Source organism: Hoplias malabaricus, chromosome 18, assembly GCF_029633855.1.
Source record: "Hoplias malabaricus isolate fHopMal1 chromosome 18, fHopMal1.hap1, whole genome shotgun sequence".
In the NCBI taxonomy this organism is placed as follows: domain Eukaryota; kingdom Metazoa; phylum Chordata; class Actinopteri; order Characiformes; family Erythrinidae; genus Hoplias; species Hoplias malabaricus.
The window spans coordinates 15,495,973-15,515,113 of NC_089817.1; the positions used below are offsets into that span (position 1 = coordinate 15,495,973).

At 37.9% G+C, this 19,141-nt stretch overlaps 1 protein-coding gene across 1 annotated transcript; it reads right to left on the reverse strand.

The window, feature by feature from the left end:
• Positions 1-6,506: 6,506 nt before the first annotated feature.
• On the reverse strand, positions 6,507-18,801 carry klhl35 (kelch-like family member 35). Its single transcript, XM_066651441.1, has 7 exons — positions 18,749-18,801; positions 17,685-18,552; positions 16,621-16,805; positions 14,739-14,857; positions 13,884-14,072; positions 9,952-10,140; positions 6,507-7,255 (listed from the first exon to the last, which is right to left on the reverse strand). Exons 2-7 carry the CDS (start codon positions 18,530-18,532, stop codon positions 7,064-7,066), a joined length of 1,722 nt encoding a protein of 573 aa, XP_066507538.1. The 5' UTR covers positions 18,533-18,552; positions 18,749-18,801; the 3' UTR covers positions 6,507-7,063.
• Positions 18,802-19,141: the final 340 nt, after the last annotated feature.

Sequence of the window (19,141 nt, forward strand, 5' to 3'; positions counted from 1 at the left end):
TTATAAAAATTCCACAGATACCCTTTTAAATTTTTTCTGGTATGTGAGCTACATGGGCAGTGATGTTGACTCTTCCAGTGAAGGGGGGGGGGGGGGACCTGCTGGACCTGTCATTGTTTCACATTACCTGATGTTTTCCTTCTTTCTGTTGACTGAAATTTCTTTGGAAGAATGAAAAGGATGTTGTCCATTTGTCCGTTTCTACAAGTTAATTAGGCTTATCAGATGTTGCATGCCTGTCATATTTTATTTATTTGTTTATTTCCTGTTTATTTCCAGGAACTTCATTTTATAATGACTGTTTTTGGGCTGTGCTTTTGTTATTCTTTATAGCACATTGATAATTTACCATTCTCAATGTTTTTCAATGCAGTTGTCCACAGATAAGCATTTAATCTGTTCATAATTTTCAACTGTGAATAATCTCAATTGTTAGTTTTCAGTTTAGCAACTTGATTGTGTCCTCCCTGGTGTCGAATGGGCAAATTCAGGGTAATGGAGGGTGCGCTATTAAAACAAAATCATTTCATTATTTCACACTAATTGTGAAGTCTTACAGACTTATCCAGATTAGATTAAGATTAGTCACAGACTAATTTTAAGATTTTCGGACAGGCCTAGTCTGCCTGTACACAGTAACTGAACATGTTTAATTGTAACATTAGCAGTTCCTGGTCTGACTATTAACATTAGATATTTCATTGTTGGCTGTTATCCAGTGCATTATCTTTTGGGGGGACCATGTCATCAGTAAAATATTTCACTAATGTCAGAACATATGGAAGATGTTTCTACTGATTTCCTCTTCCAGTGAAGTATCCCTATAGGACTGGCCAAACAGGTTGCCATTTTGAAGTGTCTCTGTTTGTCCTTCACTGATGAATTTCTTTGGAAGGATAAAGATCTCATGTTAAATGGCTTGACTCAGATTACATCTGCACTAACAAGTCATTTATGCTACCAGACATTTGAGCCTTCCTGGTGACCTGCCAAATCTGTTTTCTACGGCATATCAGGCCTAATCCTGTCTACATTCCCAAAGCCCTTCAGTGGAAAATCAGTCCAAGGCTGTAAGACATTTTTATCATTTTTGTACCTATATCTATATAATTTTATTCAGACTTCCTTCTGGTGAACAGATTGTACCATGAGTTAACACAGAAAAATTACAATATAAATTCTTTAAATTATTTACATTTAAAACGGTAGCCAATGGGCAGATATACATTTATGTATGGATCACATTTGGTAGTTCATGTATTTAACTCTTTTTGAGCATGAAGCATGTGATTGATACATACACAGTGCTCAAAAAATAATCATTACATAGTGGAATGTGTTCAGAACAAAACATAAATATGATCAATGGATATCAAAATTATTATCCCATGGAGGTCTGGATTTGGAGTTATACTCAAAATAAAAGTGGAAAAACCAAATTACAGGCTGATCTAACTTCAGTGGAAATTCCTCGGTACAAGTTCAAATGAGGCTCAGTAGTGTGTGTGGCCTCCACGTGCCTGTATGACCTCCCTACAATGCCTGGGCATGCTCCTGATGAGGTGCTAGATGTTCTCCTGGGGGATCTCCTCCTGGACATTATTTGGGTATTTACAACAGTTACCCAATTCCAGAGCTGGTACAATGGACAACCTGCTGTGTGCCTCAATGTCTTTGGTGAGATGTCACATTATGTCTGTCATGAGCAACTTTCAGTTTTGATTGTACATTACCAAACATGACATCACATCATCACCAAGCCAGATATGTCTGACTGTCACACTACAAAGCAGAGTATATGACTAATATACAGGGTGGGCCATTTATATGGATACACCTTAATAAAATGGGAATGGTTGGTAATATTAACTTCCTGTTTGTGGCACATTAGTATATGGGAGGGGGGAAACTTTTTAAGATGGGTGGTGACCATGGTGGCCATTGTGAATCCAACTTTTGTTTTTTCAATGGGAAGAGGGTCATGTGACACATCAAACTTTAACGTAACTTTATTCTTTCATGAGGTATTTGCAAGTTTCTGAATACCACTTATAAAATGTGTTCAAAGTGCTGCCCATTGTGTTGGATTGTCAACACAATTGTCAGCACCTGAAACTACGGATACTGGAAGCCTGTGCTAGCATTTCTCCTGTGGTGTTGCTATCAGTGTGTGAAGAGTGGGAGAAGAGGGTTGCATTGACAATCCAAAACAATGGGCAGCACTTTGAACACATTTTATAAGTGGTCAGAAACTTGCAAATACCTCATGAAAGAATAAAGTTATGTTAAAGTTTGATGTGTCACATGACCCTCTTCCCATTGAAAAAACAAAAGTTGGATTCACAATGGCCACCATGGTCACCACCCATCTTGAAAAGTTTCCCTCCTCCCATATACTAATGTGCCACAAACAGGAAGTTAATATCACCAACCATTCCCATTTTATTAAGGTGTATCCATATAAATGGCCCGCCCTGTATAAATGGGTCAAATTAAGTAAAAATATTTAAATTGTTTCAGTTCATTACCACATTGGAGATTTACCACATTGGAGCTCCTAACAACCCACAAACTGAAATAAAACAACTCAGTTAGTTCATAGTGGTCTACCTATGTCTGGAAACGCCTGCCTTCTTATTTGAATCTCTCCAACCGGAGTATTGGATACATTCAAGTCTGTCCATACCAACAACAGCACTGAGACTGCAATTATGTAAGAACACAAAGTGAGGTAAAACAGCAAAGCTAACCCAATAAGAATGTAGAAATACATATAGTGAATAAATATGGAGAAAATTAGAAGAGCAAATTAAGAGAACCTAGTGAAAATTACCAAAAAAAACAGAGCTTCTCTTCTCACTTCTTCTTGGGGTCTCGCGCGGAACTCAACTATGGCTTATTCTCATTTAAAGGAGCAGGCACTCTCATTCTGAACAGGGCTGTTTAGACTGGGAGTGAATGGTGCTGTGTTATTGGATACATGTATTTTGATCAAAGCATGTCATTAATTTTTCATTAAAATTCCAAGGACATGTGTTAACTTGTGGTTATATGAAGAATATGTTCTCGTTATAATTTACACAGTTTTTAAGGCATTCTTTGGTTAAGTTCAGTTATGTTACAAATACGTTGATTTACGTTTATTTTAATAGGTATTTTAATATTTAAGTAAATATTCTTCAACCATGCATCAAAAATATTTAAAAAAAATTGTATTGGAACACAAGAATGTAATGAAAGATTGACCTTGTATTAATAGATATTATTTAAAAAGTAGTCATTGAAAATGCACCATATGATAAATATCTTCTACAATATTTCAAAAGACAGATATGTGAATGAATTCAAAGAACAAAACCTGAAACTTCAAAGAGACAAGATGTCTCAAGGGTTGATAAGAGATTTCTTTTTTCTGCCGTCTGTTTCTTTTTTTTTTTTTCCATGTCAAAATCAGCTCACTGACATGTGAGGGTTGTGACGCACTTTTTTTAGAACCTTTCCTTCAGAGCCAGATAAGAGCAGATGGGCTAGCCATCATCCAGATCCAGTCACCTGTTCAGCCGTTGTCATTGGACCCCTTTTGTAGGTTCTAACCACTGCATACTGGCAACACCAGTACAAAAATACCTGTTGTGTTGGAAATGTATTTTGGAAACATTATGGCTATCATGATTTGGCTGGTCAATAGGGTGCTAGGAAGCCACCCCCCTTTGTGGAAATATAATTTCTTTATTACTGTATTAAATAAACATTCCTATATAATTGTTAGCTACTTGTTTGAGATAAGAATATGTTGCAGATTTAAAATTATATGAAATGTGTAACATATATGGAAAAAAACAGGCTTCATTTCTACTGGGTTTCCACTGACTGGTCTGTTGCAGAATGAAATTTCAGGCACTAAAAATGCTACTGGGGCATTTGTCTCTCGCCCCAGGTAGAGTCAATCTGCAGGGGCGTTAACTTAGCGACAGATGCTCCTCCCACAAGTTCACAGAGAGTCTGATACTTTCAGTGCATTAAGCTGGCCTTGTTGTCAGTATTCTGGCACTTGCAATCTGATTGGCTGTCTTCCACCTTCTACCAATCATACCAGAATAGTAGACTTGTGATTGTGTGCTGAAAAAATTACAGATCAAATATTTGGTCCAAATACACACAAACAGGAAACAGTTTTCTTTGTATGATCCAGCATGTAGTTTGGAGAAAAGTGAGACTTTATTGAATTTGGGGGCTGTGCCCTCATCTTTACTCCACCACTAGTCTCATATTCTGGTACCTTATGCTGACTTTTATTAATACTTCTACAATATTTCAAAAGACAGATATGTGAATGAGTTCAAGGAACAAAACCTGAAACTTCAAAGAGATGTCTCAAGAGTTGATAAGAGATTTCTTTTTTGGTTTGTTCATTCTGCAGTCTGTTTTTATTTTCCAAGCCAAAAACGGCTCACTGACATGTGAGAGTAAGTTGTAAAGCACTTTTTTAGCACTTTTCCTTCAGAGCCAGATGAGGGTAGATGGGCTAGCCTTCACCCTAATCCAGTCACCTTTTCAGCCATTGTCATTTCTTGGACCACCTTTGTAGGTACTAACCACTGCATACTGGCAATGCCCCCCACCCTCCAAAAAACCCCTAAAAACTGTTATTTTGTAAATGTTCTGACCAAAATATTAGGGCCATCATGATTTGGCTGGTCAATATGGTGCTAGGAAGCCACCCCCCTTTGTGGAAATATAATTTCTTTGTTACTCTATTAAATAAAATTTCTATATAATTGTTAGCTACTTTTTGAGATTTAAAATTCCATGAAATGTATAACATATATGGAAAAAACTTGCTTCATTTTCATTTATGTTGCTACTGGGGTTCCACTGACTGGTCTGTTGCAGAGAGTGAAATTTCATGCACTAAAAATGCTACTGGGGCGTTTGTCTCTCACCCCAGATAGAGTCAATCTGCAGGGGCGTGATCCCAGTCACAGATGCTCCAGACAAGTTCACAGAGTGTCTGATACTTTCAGTGTGTTAAGCTGACCTTGCTGTCAGTATTCTGGCACTTGCATTCTAATTGGCTGTCTTCCACCTTCTACGAATCATGCCAAAATAGCAGACCTGTGATTGTGTGGTGAAAAAATTACACATCAAATATTTGGTCCAGATACGCACAAACAGAAACAATTTTCTTTCTATACAAAGTATGATCCAGCATGTAGTTTGGAGAAGAGTGAGACTTTATTGAATTTGGGGGCTGTGCCCTCATCTTTACTCCACCACTAGTCTCATATTCTGGTACCTTATGCCACTTAATGCAAGGACCAACTACTACTGCAGGAAAAATAAAAAAGACTGATAAGCAAAAGGACACAAGTGAGCTATTTTGACATAATCTGTAGCAGGAGGCCGACAACCAATCAGAATGCAACTGGCAGAATACCAAAAGTGAGGCCGTACTAAATATTTCATACTCTCCGTCATGTTGTGGGAGGAGCATCTGTATACACCCCTCTGACTGACTCTGCATGGGGCAAGAGACAAAACGCCCCAGTAGCATTTTGGGCACCTGAAATTTCATTCTCGGCAACAAACATGTCAATGGAAACCCAGTAGCAACATAAAAGAAAGTGAAACTCTTTGTCAGTGAACATAATAAAAAACAATAAACAGACTAATAGTAGTCAAAATAATCATAAATTGCAGCTCTAATGTGCTCAGCTGTAAAGTGCATGACATAATACAAACTGTGCATTACAGACCAATTCAGAAACATAAATATATAAGAATATATATGACAAAATTAGAAATTTTAAGGTTGCTATATACAGCTGGACCATGCTTTGTATAGAAAGAAAGACAGGCAAAAGGATCAATCACAAGTCCCACTCTGTCTGGGGCAAGAGACAAAGTGTCCCAGTGGATGTCTGAAATTTCACTTTCTGCAAAGTTTTCTTTGTTGAAATTGACCACATGGCACACACAGCTACACCTAAAATATTTTTAACCAGCTGCCACTGCGATTTGTCCTTGTTGAAGTCAGATTTTTGTACCTTTTTCCCACATTAACTTCAAGAACGACGTGTTCATTTGCTGCCTAATATCAACTAACATTTCACCCTAATCAATATTATTTAGATCTCCTGTCAGTGGACTTGGTCATGTGAGTGATCTGTATTGTCTATTCAATTAAATTTGGTTTCATTTATAGAGCAATTTTTACAACTGTTGTCACAAATCGGCTTTGGAGAATTCCAGGTCCAAGCTCCAAATGAGAAAGTCGGTTTGACTAGGGAAGAAACCTTGGGAGGAACCAAGACTAAAAAGGGGGGACCATCCACCTCTTGTCCACACTGGAGCAAAACCATCAAAGAGCAGTGCATAAACAAAGACCACTATGAATGAAGAATTAGTTATAATGGAATTACTGTAGTCAATATATTCCAAAACACATAACATACTTGTTATTTTCTGATTAATATCAACTTTATTTCAATGATTTTACAAAGCATGTTATACATTATGGTACAAATGGATACAAAGTATTTTGGAATAAGAATTCTTCAAATATTCAGCAACTTCTCTATCGTATAGTTATACTGAGTTTGGAGTTTAAGACTATGTAAGGCTTGAAATAATTCTATTGTAGCTTGAGAATTTCTTGAGAAGCATTCTGATTTTGACAGAAAACTTCCATCACTGCTGTGTAAGTAGTGTGCCGTTTATGGAAATTGTCAATTCTCTGGAAGCTTTGTATTCTACACCAGAAATATTTCAGGCTCTACATGTTTTACATAAGTACTTCAGTAATTTTTCAACGGTGTCTACCTCACCCTCTCCTCCCCATTCCACACAAACACACACGCACACTCATGCACTCATATAGGTCACAGTTTGATTAATTGTTTCACAGTATGTAGTTCATATTGAGAAAAAGGACTTCCTGCATTGTGCCATTATATAGTCTAAAATTCCAGCACATAAAATGATGTTAATAATTCAATAGCAGCTCATAGTGTTTCTTTGGCTTGACTTGTTCTGAACTAAACAAGTCTAAAAGTAACTGAACTCATTTGTTTTCCAAGTGCTGTGTGATGGTGGCACAGCCATGGTTGCTCAAGCTGCGGGTCATAGGCATCTCCTTGTTCAATTCTCCACTCGCTGGGTCAAAGGCCCACATCTGGTCAATGGCAGCTGCAAACTCGTCCCGGCCGCCCAGTACATAGACCTTCCCGTTACACACTGTCAGTCCACAGCTCTCCTAAAACACACACAAACAGAGGTATGTTTTACTGCTATCATAACATACGCTATGTATATCAGTTTGTGGACATATAAAAATGCTTTTATTCTGAAAACTTTTTGTCCATCTGTGCTGTAGTAACAGCTTCAGTCTTACATAGTCTTCATACTATGAATCTTGATACTGGAACATTGCATTGAGGGTCTTACAGGATTCAGCCACAAAAACAGGAGTGAGGTCAAGTGCTGATCTTGAAGATTTAGTTCAAGATAAAAAAAAAAACACTCATTCCAAAGATACTGGAACCAATACCTCTGATTCATTATTTGAATTAATTCATTTATACATTCATTGTCTGTAACCGATTATCCAGTTCAGGGTTCGCATCAAATTTAAATCAATAATGATGGCCTTCAGAGTATTCACTGGTTCTGCTCCCATCTACCTCAATAGACTCTTAAAACCATATGTTAGTGCCCGCCCTCTCCGTTCCTCAAAGGAGGGCCAACTAACACAGCCAACCCCCCGTACAGGTCAGTCGAGGCTGTTCTAATCTCTGGTACCACGCTGGTGGAACGAGCTTCCAAGCACTATCAGAGCAACAGAAACCCTCTCCGCATTCAAGAAATCCTTGAAAACCCAGTTCTTCCGAGAGTATCTCTTGCACTGAAAGTCTTTCTTTAATGCACTTATTACGTCCTGGCATATTGCACTCAATGTAAGGTATTTTGTATGAATTGTGCTGTAGTTTGAATGTTAGATCCTCTTTTGTAAGTCCTTTTGGATAAAAGCGTCTGCCAAATGCATAAATGTAAATATAAATGTAAATGAGTTGCCAGTTAGATCGTGGGAAGAAACAGGAGCACATGGAGGAAACCCACGCAGACACACCAAACTCCTCACAGACAGTCACCCGGAGCGGGAGCTGTGTGACTGCGACACTACCTGAGTTAATTGCATATTTTGTCCCAGATCAAGAAAAGGAACACTTTATGGAATCACTCAATGTTGAGGTAAAATATGAAACCATAAAAAAATAATCCTCCTCAATGGAAATAGTGGCTGACATATTTTTTGCAGGATGGAACCTTGTCATGGACATTGTTTTGTTAATAATGAGTCAGAGGTATTGGTTCCACTGATTGATTGATTGACTGATTGGCTGGCTGATTAATTGAAACAAATTTTCTAGACACTCTAAGAGCTTACATACTTTGGAACATTATAGAGTCACTTCAACGACCAGCATGTTGTCACTGTGCAAAGACATTGTATATCTCCATTTTTGTGGAATTTTAGTTTTCTACATTTTATTTGAACCCAGCTGCTGTCCTTCACATTGTGTGAAAACTTACGAAGAATGGACCATTAAAAATAAAATGACTTGGAATAAAATATTTTTATTGACTTCCATTGAAAGTTATAATTTTTTATTTTGGAGAGATGTGTTCCTCTTTGGACAGCATCACTACACATAAACTTTAATGTCTCTTTCATGCTCCTTTTTCTGTTCAGTATACAACCCCAATTCCAGTGAAGTTGGGACCTTGTGTGCAACATAAATTAAAACAGAATACGATGATAAAAAATCCTTTTCAATCTATATTCATTTGAATGACCTACAAAAAAATTTAATGTTTAAACAGAAAAACGTCATAGTTTTTTTTACAAATATTTGCAAATACTCATTTTGAATATTTCACTCATGGTGTCGAAGGTCACGGGCATTCAATGTTGTTTTCGTCTTTGCCATTTACTTGGAGCGATTTCTCCAGATTCTCTGAATCTGAATTCTTTTGATGATATTATGAACTGTAGAAATTCCTAAACTCCTTGCAATTGTACATTGAGAAATGTTGTTCTTAAACTGTTGGACAATTTGTTCACGCAGTTGTTCACAAAGTGATGAACCTTGCCCTTTGGGATGCTCCCTTTATACACAATCATGACACTCTTCTGTTTCCAATTAAGCTTTTCACCTGTGGAATGATCCAAACAGGTGTTTTTTGAGCATTCCTCAACTTTCCCAGTCTTTAGTTGCCCCTGTCCCAACACGTTCCAGGCCTCAAATATAAAATGAGTGAGTATTTGCAAATAACAATAAAGCTTATCCGTTTGAACATTAAATATCTTGTCTTTGTAGTGTATTCAATCGCATACAGCTTGAAAAGGATTTGCAAATCATTGTGTTCTGTTTTTATTTATGTTTTACATAACTTCACAACTTCATTGGAATTGGAGTTGTAACATATATAAATAGTTTATAAAGTTCTAGAGATTAAGTTTACATAACCCTTGGACATGGGCCTGAATAAAGACACGGACAAACTGCAACAGTATACGACTTGCCAATATTATTATTATTTTTTTTAAATGTACTTTTATTTTATTTTTTTTGTGCTCTGTAGCAGCCTAACTATTTGACACAGTGTTAAGATCAGCTGGAGAATGACAACATGAAAAGTGATAAAAAATAGAGATAGAGGGTTCTGTTGAAACAGATTTAACAGATAAAGCTGTGAAATCACTACAGTGTACAATGTACAGATCGGGGGACCAGAGATCGAGGACCTGAGTTAGGAAACTTGAGGATGGTATATTTAAATGTGTTTAACAACAGTTCCATTGGAACTACATCAGAGCATTAAAAAAAACATGGTAAACAGGTCATGGCATCGATGTCTTAGTGATAAAAGTGCAAGAATGTCACGCACCACTTTCATGGGTAGGTCTGCCACTTTGCTCCAGGAGTCACTCTGGGGAGTGTAAGCGTAGAGTGCGTCTAGCAGACCCCCAGCCACGTAAATGGAGCCATTGAGGGCCACTGCATTTATGCATCTCTGAGAAAATGGAGAGGGTGTGACATACGTCCACTTGTCTTTCACAGGGTCATAGCACTGGACCTGAAAATCACACACATTCATACAACATGTTTATATCTGAGCCTGATAATCTAGTTCAATCGAGTCACCTTAAGCGTTTCAAATAGAACAGTTCATTTTAAAGAGCCCTCATGCTGGAATAAATTCAGAGGAAAAAAATATGCATAATCAAAAACAACACAAATCTAAAAATGTAAATTATTCTGCAGTTAAAATGATGTTCACAAAGACCTTCATGCCCTGTAGGATTTGATTAATTGAAAGAAAACATGAGGCCCAAACAAGAGGGTGAAAAAATGAAAGGATTACACTTTAAGAAGGAAACCCCAGGAGTGTTATAAAAGATATTGGTTATACCCAAATCAGCTGTGTCTAAATTTGTTACTGGTGCAAGTGTAAACAAAATGGGAAGGTTATAAAAGAAAAACATACGGGTAGACCAAGGACGACATCAACATGCCTCAAATATAGAAAATGCACAACAAACAAATAAAAAAAACCTAGAACTGACGATCCAATATTTGTGAAATGACTGGAGGAAATTAGCCAAATGCAATATGATAATACAATGCTGCAATGGGTTGAATAGAAGCAGTCATTGGGTGTGGATAACTGGATGAAAGTGATATCAATGGTAAATGAGAATTCTACATTGGCCAAGTTGTCTGGACCTAAATCTGATTGGAAATTTAACAAAAAATGTCAAAGACAAGTCTCCAGTTTGCAAAAAGGTTTCTGTCAGCCACTATTAAAGTTGGAGGATTTTTTTAATGGTTCCATCATTTTTTCCTTCAACACTGAGTGATTCCATAAAATGTTCCTTTACTTGATCTAGGAGAAAATATGTCATTAACAACAGAAATAATTTAACTGAATTAATTCAAATAATCAGATGTCAGATGTACTGTACATGAAGCAAGAATATCAAGCTTTTTTTGCATCATATCTGTAATTTCTTTATTTGCTAACACTCCACAATATGGAATAACTAAGAGAATGTTTAAGTTTTTTTTCAGATGAGAAACATGTAGTAAACATTTAAATGTCTAACCAGCATTAAATTATTTTTTTTTTCAAAACCTGATTCATTCAGTCAGTGTAATGGTCCAAGTCAACAATCAACAGATATTTTTTAAGCCTATCACCTGACTGATCCAACAGATTGCAAAAGATGCGTGACAATCTGTTTTTGCTTGAGTTTTTTCCATAACAGGCTTGGCAAATGTCGCCTTTTGGCACCAACAAAACCTAGCTTGCTTACTGCAGATGTATATTTGTTTAGTTACAATGTCCTGCCGCAGGCAATTTTTATGCTGGGTTGTCCTTTATGTTACAGAGGCATACTCAATGAATAATGAAAATAAGTGAGACCAGAGCCCATATATGCATCATTTATCCAAACATCTGCAGAAATCCCTCTTAATTCCTGAATTAATTTATTTTAAATACCCTTATTACATACACAGACATTCACTTGAACACTAGCAGCTTGCATAATCCTATTTGAAAAGCATGAAATGAAATGGGATGCTTGGAACAGATGTGCGTTAATCATCTAATCAACTAATCATCCAACATCAGTAATGAAGCTCAATAATAATTTTGTGACCGAATGCCATCAACTCCTCACAGGAATGTGCCAGGATTAATGTGTGTAAAGCCTGCCCAAAAAGTACTCTTACTGCAGAAAAATGTAGACAAAATTCCAGTAAATAATTATTGTGTGTAAAAAAACAAAAAAAAAACCAAAACATTGATGAAGCAGGAACCCACAGATTTTAGGTAACAATATAGTTGCAAACGCAAGTGGCCATTGCAAACATTCTTTAACTGCAAGGTCTTTTCTGAAGAAGGTTATTTTCTAAGGTGATGACATTCCACTTACATCAAGGCTATAAATCTGGGCAAAGTTCCAGGAACAAGGAAATGCAGACTTCTGTTGATGATGTATAAAGTACATGCAAAAAGGAAAGAGCGCGTGACATGTGATAAGCAGCTGAGCAAGACCACATTTTTTTAGTTCCTACTTCACAAAATGCTGCTCTATTGTCAGTAATGCATGCTTTGGGTATAAATATTCAATGAACGAAGCTGGTCTATCTTTACACACCTTCAGTTACCTACAGTATGCGCACATTTTGAAAAACACTGTCTGCCAGTGGACGAGATGCTGCCGGATTCTATTTTAATGAAATGCACATGTACTTACTGTAAAAGATCATCAACCACTCTTGGACATTTCTCTTGGCCTACAAACCTCAGATGGCAGATGCTTCATCAGTGATCATATTTTTAGTCCCCTAACTATTTTATAGATGGGATCAAATACAGACTCCAGTGTAAACACTAGAAGCATCAAATCTAAAGTCTGTAAATCAACCAACTTTAAAACTGTGTTATTCCTGCAAGACTCATTCTTCTTCTTCCTCTCTGAAAGCTTCAAGTCTCCACTCTAACTGCATATAAATACCAGCCATCATCATCACTGCTTTTAAATGAAGAGGGCAACTAAACATAGCACAAAAAGTAAGGTTTTTGTGTTTGTAGATTATTCCTTTGTTGTAACAATGCTTCTTGGCAATAAATCTTATAGCACTGAAAAGCCTGTTAATTTCCCTTTTAAATGGTGTCACATTTGTAAGGAACATGCATTTGTGGGATGAGCAGTAGAGCTGAGTATGTGGCTTGTGCCAGTGAAAAATTTGCCAAATCCTCTCTGCCAATGCTAAACAGCTTATCCTGTCATTGACTCCTTTGGTTTTTGGTGGACTGGATGATTGAAGTTTGAAGAAACAAGACATACTGGCAATTTAACAATTTATTCATTATTCAAATAAGAGCCTCAGTAGCGTGTAGAAGAACCATACACAGCCGCAACAGTCTCTCTGTACTGAGATTGCCTCCAATGATGACAAGTCTCGTTTTTCCATTGAGGCAGATGCTGCCCTACACCATCACACAAAATAAGCTGTTTGGCATTGGCAGAGAGGATTTGGCAAATTTTTCATGAGAGCAACCCACATACTCGGCTCTACTGCTATTCCCACAAATGCATGTTCCTTACAAATGTGACACCATTTAAAAGGGAAATTAACAGGCTTTTCAATGATATAAGAGTTATTGCCAAGAAGCATTGTTACAACAAATAAATAATCTACCAAACACGAATGTTGTTATTTTTTGTGTTATGTTTATGACACTGGGTGGAAGGTGATGTTTTGTCTGTAGGGCTTATGTCAATAATGCAGTATATTGACATAATAATAACTGTTACAGCTTGTTTTATTTTCTGTCATAATTTCCCAGTGAATGTAAGGAAAAGTCTCCTGACCAGTTGAAACAAGCTAAAGTTAAGTAAAAAAGATGATAATAAGGTGTCACTGATCAATTTGGACACTTTGTGCAGCCACACATGAGCCAAAGATTACAACTCCTAGTGACTCCTAGTGAAGGAGCACTAGAGAAAGCAGTTTCACCAACCCATAGTCAAATGCTGGAGAGCATTTACCTCTCTACCCTACACTTGATAATGGGCATAGCAACTTTAAACTCAAAGAAGCTGCTCCAGGGCATCATATTTCATGCCATGCTCTTCTAGAACATACCAGCAGAACAAGCAGTGTTTGCAAAACTGAAATGCACCTAATCCAGACAGTCAATGATATTCATTATTTGTAGTGTAGTCTCTGCATGAACCTAGACAACAAGGCTCTCCAGGAAAACGGTCTGTGACCACTATTGCAGGCTATTCCTAAAAATCTCACCTTATTGGTGTTGCATTCTTCGCTCACTGCCCCTCCGATAACATACAGCTTTCCAGCACAGCTGGCCACAGCAGCTGAACTGACCGGCACAGGCAGAGAAGCCACAGCCTTCCAGGCATTCTCAAACACACTGAAACACTCCACACTGCTCAGCCTCTGATGCCCATTGTAACCACCTACAGCATACAGCTACAGGGAACACACAAACACAACACAGATATATCCAGAGTAGAGACAGAAACAGACGATGCAAATTTCATCACTGTATGATTTGAGTGGCTAATGTTTATTAATGAAACACTAGGTAAGATCAATTTATTTATTTTATTTTTTTTTTTGCTCCTAAGGCTCCTTCTAGTGTAATTCATTTGTACAGCACTGAAATCAGTGAGGAGGGGGCGGTTTCCTACCCTCCTCCAAAAGTTACATAGTGCAGTTTCTGTAGTGCTGATCCCAGAGTAGCAATGACCAAGGCTCTATTCTCCTTATTACAGGTCAGTTGAGCAACACAATGATTTTGAAATTGTAATTTCAAATCATTTTAAGGTAAAAATTATTACATTGTGTTCCGTTAATTCCTCTGGTGGACGGAAGGCACTGTGACCTTAGGCTCATATGCGTCACATCCTACTGACAATTATATTAGCGTAATACATATGAAGATTATATAATTTATGAAAATATGAAGATTATACATTGTTTTGTTGCGCTTTGTGAATACTGGGTGCTTCTTAATTAGTTGATTTCACTAATTAGATGGGGTATCTGGATTGTTTTGTACATATAGTGATTAAGTAAGGCACTGCCACTTTCTGATTTATGCACTCATCAAAGTTTACTATGCAAGGATATTACCTTTCCACGCAGAGAAGCCATCTTGTGTCTCCATCTGCCCTTTAACATGCTGCCCACACGTACCCACTGGTTCAATGAAGACATGTAGCGCCACACGTCAGAGCTATTCAGCTGCCCACCTACAAACATAAAACACACACACACACACACACACACACACACACACACTATAACTTCACAAAACCTCTAGACCCACAGGAATGATAAGTTGTAGACAACCACTAAGTCCATTTGACATCAGTGCTGTGGATAAGGCTTTGGGGAAAGACAAACAAAAACAGCCGCTACTGGATCCATACTTAGATAACCACAAGCACTTCTGTGGAAACCAGCAGTGATAATCATCTCACGCTACTCGTGCGCATGCACGTCATCCTGTGTTTCCCCTTTGTACTTTTATTATACAGCCTTCAATGGCTGTAGATTGTTATTACTTCTATTAAGAGATAATGTGCGTTTGACTACTGGTGTTCAAACATTTTCATTTGAATCATACAATATGCATCTGAAAAGCAGATGCTCTGGTTGATTTAGTATAATGGTAAATATAATTAACTTATTGAGCTTATCAGCTCCAATGACCATACAAAAGCACTTTGTAGTTCTACAATTACAGACTGAAGTCCACCTGTTTCTCTGCATACATTCTCATCCCTATTCACCCTGTTCTTCAACGGTCAAGACCCCATCATCGCCAGTGCTGCAGTTAGACTAACATGGTGATGGGTGTTAAGTGTATGTTGTGCTAGTATGAGTGGATCAGACACAGTAGTGCTGCTGGAGTTTAAAGCCAAACATAACAAATATGACACATGATCTTTGTTGTGAGTTGTGAGTTCTCTACTGAACTGTTAATGAAGTGGAAGCATTTCCATGCATTTACCAAACCATTACAAAATTATTGCTATTGTCATGAAACCACAGGAGAAAATCTCATGGCTACTTTTTGCCAAACTGAAGCAATTCCAGGTATGATTAGAATGACATTACTTGTAGTAAAACTAAGTGTTTTTGTTCCATGTCATAGATGTAGTGTATTCTACTTGTCAAATGCTCATTAATTATAATAAAAATTCAGAAAATTCAATTTGTTCTTTACAGCAGCAAAACACATGTAGACAAGTATTGTTATGAAATAAAAATAAAATTTTAGTTTTCCAAAAGCCTTTATGTGCAAAATGTGTTGGCTCAGTTGTCGACATAGATTTTGTGAGACAGATACAGAGGAAGTAGATGATACAGAGGAGTATGGGAGGTCTGTTGAATGAAAAATTGTGAAGAACTCTACTATTTAGTTTTAAGTGAACTAATATATATATATATATATATATATATATATATATTTTTTTTTTAATGTTTAAATATTATGCATTCAAAATGTATATGATCCAAAATTTAAAAATAACTACATTAGGATTTTTAGTTAAAGGGCCACATAATTTGTGATTTTAAAAATGATCAGTTTTATTGTATTATTATTATTTCATGTGTCAGTCGTTAAGCGGTTAAAGCCCTCTGTGTCACTACTGGACTGAGAATAGTCAACTAACCAAACATATCCAGCCAACGGTGTTCTGTGCCCACTGATGAAGGACTAGAAGACGACCAACACAAACTATGCAGCAACAGATGAGCTATTGTCTCCTACTTTACATCTACAGCATGGTAGGTGTGCAACAGTGTAACACACAATAACACATCACCACCACATCAGTGTCACTGCAGTGCTAAGAATGATCCACCACTCAATTCATATGTGCTCTGTGAGGGTCCCAATCATTGAAGAAAAGGGTGAACTGGAGATCTGGTCTGCAAAATGCCAGAAATTTAACAGTACAAATTCACAGTGTCTGTAGGAATAAGTGACAAGTTAGATTCCTACCTGATAAATAAATGTCATTCTGGAGTTCACACATGGCAAATTCACATTTGGAGTAGCCTGGCAGCGTGGCAGACGGGAGCCACTTCCCTGAAATAGGATCAGTTTTTTCAGCAAAAGCAAGCCGAGAAATTCCGTTTCTGTCACAACCTCCGATTACTACGATCATTTCAGCCCAGCCGGACCACCTTTGTTCACACGCACACACACAAACACACACACACATACATGGAAACATTTTGCAAGAAAAAGAGTTTAAGATATGATATTGCCAGTCATATTATTTCCTACGTTTTACTAGTTGTTAGTATTCTAATACTCTACATTGACCCTGGGGCTTAGGTTTAAATTAAGGCTGGACGTTATGGTCAAATTTATATCCCGATATATTTCTTAATTTTGGTTGATACAACATAATTTAGGTATCAGTATGAACAATATAAGCACCAGAGAAACACCACCAAGAACAAACAAGAAACATGCCATCACAACTAAACAAACATTTTAACTTTTCAATATTAATATTTTTAAAATAAATGTAAAACTGTGTGCAATGAACTGAAAGCAGCACCCTGTAAATGGACATCAGTCAGTGACAGGTGCTGTCAAAAGTGTGTATTTATATACTGAAAATGCGATTAAAATAAAAATCATATCATTGTTATTGAAACATTGTATAATGTGATAGAAATTGATAATGCCTTATTGTCCTGCCTTAGTTTATATGTATTTTTTTCTTTTGCATCACAAGGGCATTGTAGATCTTCCCCAAGGCTCATTTACAATTAAGCCTTGTACATGATAAGGAAGCTGTAATCAGTCTGTCAATAAGAAAAAAACTGGAAATCAAAGCCAGTATTAAAATTGTGTAACCTTAAAACTTAAAAGGTCAGTGTGACAGCTAGTGTCCATGTCAAGAAGTCCCAAATCAAAGTTGATATCAAAGTTAAGGAACTCTAAACCAGTCAGGTTAGAATTACCTCTAAACTCAAAAGTCAGCGTCAGTGTCATCAACCAAAGGCCAAACACTATAGTCAACATCTATTGTGGTTAAATCCCTGACTGACCTTCTGGGTTTGGTTCTCTCTGAGCTGATCTCCCTGCCGTACATGTGGTAGCGTCTGGCCTCCTGCAGCAGAACTCTGCACTCATGGCACTCCTGCACCAGCTCGTCTGCCTCCAGTTTGTCTGTGAAGAACACAGGATCCAGCAGGGGCAGCCTGAGTCTCTCCAGCAAAATCCTGAGAGCCCCACGCCTCTGGTTATGCCGATGATAGACCCAGCGTAGCGCCACTTCCACCAGCACCTCATCTGCCACCTGCAGCTTTTCTGAATGCAGCAGCTCCAGAACCCTGTCTAAGGGCAACTCCAGGAACTCCTCGTTCATGGAGACCATCTCAAGGTCTTGGAACAAGACAGCCTGGCAGTGATCAAGCAGGGCCTGTAAGGAATAAAGCTGGGCAAATTCCATGAGGCCTAGGCAGTTGGAGGGGCACACACGTTGGTCCAGGAAGTCCACACATGCCCGGGACAGTGCTGGAACGTCCAGCAAGTCAGCAGCACGGAAGACTTTCTCCACACTGTTCTCGTGAAGCCTCACTCGGCCCTCGTAGATGAAGTCCAGCAGGTGCTCCATGGCAGCAGCTGACACCTCCTTCAGACGTACTGCAGTTTGCTGGCTCTCTTGCAACTTCCCTGTAAACATGGTGCGGAAGTAACGGCTGCTGGCACACAGTGTGGCCCTGTGGCATGGAAATTCACGGTCCTCCACCAGGAGAACCACGTCTGTAAAGGTGGCACTCTGCCGGAAGGTGTTCAACACCTGCAGGATGTGCTCAGCGTGGCATGAACCTGAGCAAATACTGTCATCTGAGCCACTGTCCGACCATGAGTCGCTCTCACTCCCAAAACCCATGGGTAGAGATGTAGAAAGCCCTTCAGGAGACATGAGGAGAGAGGGAAGTTCAAGTAAATACCTATGTAAAGAAGCATGTCTGATACTATAGATCATAGATTAACTATTTGTATAGAAATAAGTCTTCTTAAATAAAACTGAGTGTAGTCACTGATTAATTTTGATATTTGCAGATGCCTATATTACAAAACATATAGCCAAATATACACAGCTCACCTTTGTGAAACTCCTCAGCGTTTGTGCAGCAGCTGCCAGATCAGCTTTGGCACTCTTCAAATAGATGGAACAAAGCACAACTAGCACAGTTTATAAATATTGCCTCCCTCTGCTCATAAGGAGGGGCCAATTGTGGGAGGGAGAAAAGGCATAGTAAGGCTTGACAGCATTGCGCCCTCCTCTGTTGACATGGTTTAACAGAGAAACCGGTTTCCATCATTTGAGAAAAGAGAAAAAAAGAAAGAAGAATCACAAAATCTGTGATTTTTAAATGTAAAAAGACAAGATATCCAATGTTTTAATTCACTAACATAAGTGTATTCACCACACTTCACAATAAAACAGGGACAGAAACAAAGTATAAGTCCAAAGTTTATAGATTATTCAAGTTTT

What these genes read in the sequence shown, in the direction of transcription:
- klhl35 (XM_066651441.1), bottom strand. Translation starts at nt 18,532, where the DNA reads ATGGGTTTTGGGAGTGAGAGCGACTCATGGTCGGACAGTGGCTCAGAT. An exon ending in GAATGACATTTATTTATCAG is followed by an intron (nt 14,858 to 16,620) that starts GTAGGAATCTAA and finishes TTATGTTTGTAG; the next exon opens with GTGGGCAGCTGAATAGCTCT. An exon ending in AAGAATGCAACACCAATAAG is followed by an intron (nt 10,141 to 13,883) that starts GTGAGATTTTTA and finishes TGTGATTTTCAG; the next exon opens with GTCCAGTGCTATGACCCTGT.